Consider the following 7,445-nt stretch of genomic DNA (forward strand, 5'->3'; position numbering starts at 1 on the left):
TTGCCACAACACAAGTCTGACCCGGCTTATGATATTTGGCCCATATCTGGCCCACATGACACTTGCCAGTGCCGAAACGGAGCCATAAGTGCCAAAAGTGGCCCAGATTAGGCCCAAATATGTCTGCTATGTGGGGAGGACAGTGTGAAAGGGAGGGAGAAAGAGAGAGAGAGAGAGAGAGAGAGAGAGAGAGAGAGAGAGAGAGAGAGAGAAGCCACAAACACACACACAATGTGAAGAGAAAACAGCAAGCAAGAAATGATTAAAAGTTAATTTTTTGCTAATTATGTTACTATTAAATGTTCTTGACTGGGATATAAAACTGATAGAAAATAACTAATAAAACACTAATGTTACAATATTATTAATGACTAATATAAATAGCAATACTGATAATAAACAAACAAACAAAATACTAAGTCAAAGACTCATAGTTTTACCATTTGGTTTAAAATCTGTGACAGACATGCTTTGGGCTAGTTTAAGCTTCTGGAGGGCGGGTTTTACACTGACTTTGGGCTGGATATTTTTGTAGGACCTGGCAACCCTGCCTACCAAAGACCTTTGCAGGAGAGTGAATGGAATGATTTCCAGCGAGATGGAAAAACTTTTAGAAAAAGCCTCAATACGAAGAGGCTACACGAGAAAAAAAAAGTTTATATTTACCGGTAAAACTCCTCAGAGATGGATGCAGCTGGTGGCGATTCTGAACGAAGTTTTCTTTAAGAACGGAGTATTTTCAGTATCACATGGAGACGCGCGGCTGTTTGGATTAGCACTACTAAAGTATGTGAACCGTATTTTGAGAACGATACCTGTGGTGCAAAGTGCACCAGGCGAGGCGACACTAGTGAGTCTATCGGAATGGATTGAAAAACAACTTCGGTATGTGGGGGATGTTATTCAAACATCATTAATTCGTGGGACTCAGCGACACGGAACACCGCGGAAGGTAAGACGAGATAAACTCAGTTACTTGTGGCAACATCGCAGAACAAAAGCGATTGAGATTATTTTAAACAACAGTCCACCATCTAGTGCTGCCAATGTGGAAGAAATGTACAATTATAATGTGGAAATATAGCCGCAAGCGGCGATAGGCGGGTTCACACACAAATAGGCATTTTGGCCTCAATAAGCAAAAGGTAAACTTAAAGGTAGACCTAAAAGTGAAAATAAGCTGTTTGGGTTTGGCTAGTGTGTGTGCTCTACAGATGACAGTGTGTGATGACATCTGCATGTCTCAGAAAGAGAGACACAGAAATAGCACATCTGGCTAGGGCTGCATCACGAGGCTGAAGTTGGTTACTTATTCGCAGTTTGAGATTCGTTTGGTTACTTATTCGTAGCTCCGTATTCGGCGGCTGAAGTTGGTTACTTATTCAAAAAGGTTATGTTCACGATGCGTGTTTGCTGCGCAATTTGTTTAAAAGCGATAGATTAAACGTTACATTAAACGAGCGTAGGAGCAGACATTTAAAAGGTTATTGTTTCCCATACTGATTTTGTGAATGTAAAAAATAAAAATATAATGAAAGCATTTCATTTGTAAAATGGTTTCTATTTCAAGTCGTTTCAATTGTATGCAGTTTGTACATGATGATTGAATTCGTCAACATTTCTAACGTAAGGAAATATATTCTTAGATTTGAAACTAAAAACACAGAAATGCTGTTCTAGAACACAAATAATCGGAAGAAGAACTACCAGCACACAACATGGCATATTGAGCAGAGGGCAGATAGGTGAACGCATTTTAAAGGGGCAGTTTCAGAGGATTATTGAAAGCCTTATTGATGGTGGGCCAGAGAAATAACAAATGCATCATGAAGAACAGGTCACTCCCTAAGAGAGGAACCTGATTTTAGCCTCAAATCTAACTGGAAACATGGCATATTGAGTAGTTAAGTGCACAGGTGAAATGGATCAGAGGGGCATGTTCAGAGGCCTGCTGTATGCCTGTAATGTCTTGGGCCAGGCAAAACTCAATTGAATCATACATAACTAGTTCCTATATGTAAGAGAAACCTGTTTTTGGCCTGGCCCAGAATCATTTTATGCCTCAAATCTAACTGGAAACATGGCATATTGAGTAGTTAAGTGCACAGGTGAAATGGATCAGAGGGGCAAGTTCAGAGGCCTGCTGTATGCCTGTAATGTCTTGGGCCAGGCAAAACTCAATTGAATCATACATAACTAGTTCCCATATGTATGAAGAACCTGTTTTTGGCCTGGCCCAGAATCAATTTGGCTCTCAAATTTAACTGGAAACACGGCATATTGAGTAAAGCGCATAGGTGAAATGGGTCAGACGGCCAAGTTCAGAGGCCTGCTGTATGCCTGTGATGTCTTGGGCCAGGCAAAACTCAATTATATCATACATAACTAGTTCCTATATGTATGAGGAATCTGGTTCTGGCCTGGCCCAGAATCATTTTATGTGTCAAATCTAACTGCAAACATGGCATATTGGGTAGTTAAGCACACAGGTGAAATGGTTCACAGGGCCAAGTTCAGAGGCCTGCTGTATGCCTGTAATGTCTTGGGCCAGGCAAAACTCAATTGTATCATACATAACTAGTTCCCGTATGTATGAGCAACCTGGTTTTGGCTTGGCCCAGAATCATTTTAGCCCTCGAATCTAACTGGAAACACGGCATATTGAGTAAAGGGCACAGGTGAAATAGTTCAGAGGGGCAATTTCAGAGGCCTGCTGTATGCCTGTAATGTCTTGGGCCAGGCAAAACTCAATTGTATCATACACAAGTAGTTCCTATATGTATGAGGAACCTGTTTTTGGCCTGGCCTAGAATAATTTTAGCCCTCAAATCTAACTGGAAACATATTGACTAAGCGCACAGGTGAAATGGTTCATGAGGTGGATTTAAGAGGCCTGCTGTATACATGTAAGGCATTGGGCCAGGCAAATAACATATGCATCATACATAACGCTTTACTATATGTAAGAGAAACCTGACTTTGGCCTGGCCCAGCATAATGTTATGCTTCAAATCCAACTGGAAACATGACACATGGAGTGGTGCGCACAGGTCAAATGATGCAGAGCAGCAATTTAAGAGGCCTGCTGTATGCCTGTAAGGTCTTGGGTCAGGCAAAACTCAAATGCTTCATAAATAACATGTTACTCTATGTACGAGAAACCTGATTTTGGCCTGGCCCATTTTAGCTCTCAAATCTAACTGAAAACGTGACACATGCAGGCCTGATAGTTTTCAGGCGCCACGCCGGAATTCCGGCGTACCGACGTGTCCGCGAGAAAAAAAAAATTGGGAGGGGGATCCGTCAAATCATAATGATAAATCACACGCGCGCGCATGCTATCTGTTTTGAGGCCGAAATATGATCCTTATGATCCTTACGAGGTTCCCAAGTTACGATTGTGGTGGAAATTTGGTGATTTCCATTTAGATCAGGCTTTCTTAGTATACGTTAAACACATTAGAAATAAGGGTTTTGCATATGTGTTTTAATCAAAGCACTAAAGTCATTCTGGTGACTTTAGTAGGCCTCAGAGATGTGTTTATGTGTGCCTGTCTGGGACATTTAATCTGATGTTCCTCTGGATGTTCCTAAACTGACCTCGCTGGAGACGCATAATCTCAGCTTGGAAAGGACTACGGCGACACTCAGTCTGCCATGCCATCACGAGGATGCTGAGCAGGGAGGGGGCACGCATCATATGCATCTGTCAAATCAGAGTTAATCACTCCTTACTTTGTCCAATCATATTTAGTTAATAACCGTGTGTTCACCTCGTGGACACCGTGTGTATTGATGATCAAGGGTATAAAGGATGAGAGTTCGGAATGGGGAATTAGCTCTCTCTGTGACTGACACGTGGGTGTTTGTAACGGAGATCTCAAGGGTTTAATCTATGTCTATGTTTAAATAAATCATTGTACTTATTATCTAACCCAACTGCTTCTGACCTATTTTGTACTCACCATTGAAGGGTTTCAGAATTTCTAAGACATTTTGGCACCCCAGATGGGACTCCACGACTGAGGACGGCACACCTGAGGGAGAGACTAAGCGCTTAGCTCCTGAAGGCCTTACTTCAGTCAGCCAACGACAAATTCCGTTGAGCGGGACTCGCAGGTGTGTGTGCCTCCTCGGCGTCGGAGTTTTCCCAGGAACAGACGAACATTTAAGTTAACTAAACCCTGGTGAGTACAAAGTGTTGATATAAACTTATTGCAGAGGTTGGGACTTCTCTCCTGGTGCGTGTATACACGGTTATGGTTATCGGGCGGGGTAACTGAATGATTAAGTGTTTCACCCTCGGCTAGGAGTCGAGGAGCAGAGTATCAGGGAGAGTGAGAGTCAGGTTCTGCGTGAGTGTGAGTGTTGTGTGAGAGTTGTTATTTTTTTTTAATCCACGAAGCAGCAAAATGGGCGGATGTGGTAGTAGTCATACTGACAGGGAGGTCAGTGAGATACTGCACGCACATCCTAGAATAAGGTACATGAAAGAACGGTATGGGCCCGAAAGTTTAAAACAATTTCACATGTGGGTAAAGAAATGTGATTTCCCAGAGGAGGGGAGTTTTAACATGAACCGAATTGCAGCATTAAAACGAAGTCTGATAAAAGAACAATATGATGGGTTCAAGGTAAACTGGGAAGCTTTTGACTTGTGGGAGAGGGAGGCGAAATGGCGGGATTATAGATTGCAAACACAAACTAAATATGAAGTTCAACGGGAACTTCAGAATCTCCAGTCTGTTAAGTGTGTTGCAGATCCAGACCTGGACGGATGTCCCAGGCGACCCCCAACCGCCCTGACGGCCCCACCCAACCCCACCGACGTCGAGCCCCAGGAACCAGTCAGACGAAACAAGCCTCCTCCAGCACGTCCAATCAGCCCAGTGGCTATGCACACAAGATCGCGAGACGGGCAAGACACAACTGCCGGACCAAGCCAAGGACGGATGGTCCATGTCAGCGAGTCGCCCCTGTCTCCTCCTCCGGAAACAACCAAGGATCAGGTGATGTGCCCAATGGTAGAGGTGGCTGGTCAGGATGGGCCTATGCTTGTTATGAGAACATGGACTGTTGCAGATTTACAGGAAGTGATGAAGCAGTTCAAGCTCCCTGGTGACATTGGGGGGCGTAAGTTTGCACATGAACTGGACATGTTTTGCCGTGAGTTCAGGCCGACGTCACATGAGCTGCGACGACTCCTGGGCCTGAAACTGGGAGTAGAGGTTACAAAGATCCAGATGGACTGGTCAGTCAAGAACATTCAGTTGGTCAACAGTGAGTGGTCACATGAAGGTAACGAACCGTATCGGACAATGTTACATGAACTATGTGCAGCAATACGGGATGCCTTTCCCCTTGTTATGGATTTAACCAAAATAGCTATTTGTAAACAAAATGACTCAGAGACTGTGCAGGAGTACCTGTATCGACTCACCCAGGTGCATGATGCTCACTGCGGCATGGACAAGCCCGACAGGATGGACAACGGGCCGATCACACCCTATGAAGCTCATTTGCGGAATGCTTTCATTAATGGACTGAAGCCGGAGATTTCCGAGAAGCTCAAGGACACTTGCATCACGTGGGAGACAGCCAAGATGGAGGTGATTGTGCAACATGCTATCCACGCGGAAAGGCGATGGAAGACGGTGAGTGCCTGGAAGCAAGACAAAGAACCGCGGCAAACACAACTTTCCATGGTTCGAGTGATGAGGGGCGATGAAAAAGGTAACTGTGCAGGAGGCAAAAGCTGGAGGGAGCAGAAGAGGACTAAAAAGGTGAAGAACCGCAGGAGAGATGATGACGACAACGCTTGTTACATCTGTGGAGAAGACGGACACCGGGCAAGAGGGTGTCCACAAAGACAGGATAGCGGGAGAAGCAAGGTCAGCAGAGTCATGGTGGGGACTGATGTTCGGAGGGGTCAACTGGTGATGTCCTGAAGGGTCAGGTAAGACACAATTTTTTTTTTTCCTATGCTCTGCAATGAAGAAATGCTTCCGCTAACACCTACTGGTTCTGTTTTTTTTTTTTATTCCTTTATTATATATAAAAAAAATAAATAAAAAAAAATTATATACATATTATTCTGCAACTGGGCTATGCAAATAATGATGAACTGTCGTATGGGGAACATATGCTGTGTTATGAGACAAGTGCTGCTGCTGAGCGGTTATGTTTTTTGGGGTTAACTTGGGCAGAGCAGGTTAGGTTTCAAACAGTAAACGGTGTGGCTGAGACAGGGTTTGTGTGCGCATGGCAGTGGGAGTGGGTGCGATGGTGTGCGGTACAGTCCGTCAATGGACGGGTTTTTTCTAAACCACTGATTTGGGAGGTCAGAGTGAGCAGGGGAGTGCAGCTGTATCTGGGCGAGTTGCCAACATTCCAATGTCCAAAGATAAGAGGGTGTGTGTGTGTGTGTGACTGAAGGGAGTCCCACAGACTCTGTGGTCCCAGGGGAGTGTGACTTAGAGAAACACATCTAGGTCAGACCGTAGGCCTTGCAAACCACAGTACCCCTTGAAGCGGTCAAGGGGATACGACCAGTCTTTGAGACATTGGGAAAGGGGGGGGTAATTGTTCCATATGCTAATTCACCAGTGGGAGTTCCAATTTTTTTTCCTGAGTGAAAATTTAGGGAGCCTGGTGTACCGAGGAGTGGAGGTTGATAAAAGCTCTCCAGGCGGTAAAATTTAGATGTGGTAGCAGGAGCCCCGTTGGTACCGAATCCCTTAACAGTTCTGTCACAAGTCTCACCTGACAGTAAGTGGGTTTTTTGTTGATTTGGCTAATGCCTTCTTTTCTGTACCGGCACATGCAAACTCACAGCTTTGGGTTGCTTTTAAGGTTGATGGTCAACCATACACTTTCACTCACCTAAGCTAAGGCGGTCGACAGGCCTTTAATGCATTTAAAAACAAGCGTTGCACACATCCTTAACATTGGGCCTGGCTAACTCTGTATTTCTGTTTGTCCAAACAGCAGATGATAAGCGGCGACTGAGATCTATTCCCCAATGCCAGACCTGAGGGAGGTCTGGAGCTATTTGTGGACGGATCGGCATCACGTAATCCAGCAACAGAGAAAAACTGTGTGGGTTATGCAGGGGTTTCGCAACACAGCACTGTTGAACCTGGACCACTGTCAGGGCACCATTCGGCGCAGGCAGCTGAATTGGTGGCTCTGACTCAGGCATGCTGAGTGGTTCTAGGTAAAACAGTGGCGATTCGCACAGGCAACAGGTATGCCTTTGAAGTAGTGCACGACTTCGGGGCTATCTGGACACACAGGGGGATTCTCACTTCATTGGGGAAGTTGATCACACATCGTAAATCAATTGCTGAACTTCGTGATGCCATTCTCGTCCCGAAGCAAATAGCGGTATGTAAATGTGATGTATATATTCTGACAATAAAGATTCTGTTTATTATGGGTAATGA

At 44.7% G+C, this 7,445-nt stretch overlaps 1 protein-coding gene across 1 annotated transcript; it reads left to right on the plus strand.

The window, feature by feature from the left end:
• Positions 1-577: 577 nt before the first annotated feature.
• On the plus strand, positions 578-6,893 carry LOC143525417 (uncharacterized). The gene is made up of 2 exons (XM_077019331.1): positions 578-952; positions 3,974-6,893. Exon 2 carries the CDS (start codon positions 4,413-4,415, stop codon positions 5,946-5,948), a length of 1,536 nt encoding a protein of 511 aa, XP_076875446.1. The 5' UTR covers positions 578-952; positions 3,974-4,412; the 3' UTR covers positions 5,949-6,893.
• The last annotated feature ends 552 nt before the right edge of the window (positions 6,894-7,445 follow it).

This window comes from Brachyhypopomus gauderio, chromosome 1 (genome assembly GCF_052324685.1).
Source record: "Brachyhypopomus gauderio isolate BG-103 chromosome 1, BGAUD_0.2, whole genome shotgun sequence".
Taxonomy (NCBI): domain Eukaryota; kingdom Metazoa; phylum Chordata; class Actinopteri; order Gymnotiformes; family Hypopomidae; genus Brachyhypopomus; species Brachyhypopomus gauderio.

What these genes read in the sequence shown, in the direction of transcription:
- LOC143525417 (XM_077019331.1), top strand. Translation starts at nt 4,413, where the DNA reads ATGGGCGGATGTGGTAGTAGTCATACTGACAGGGAGGTCAGTGAGATA.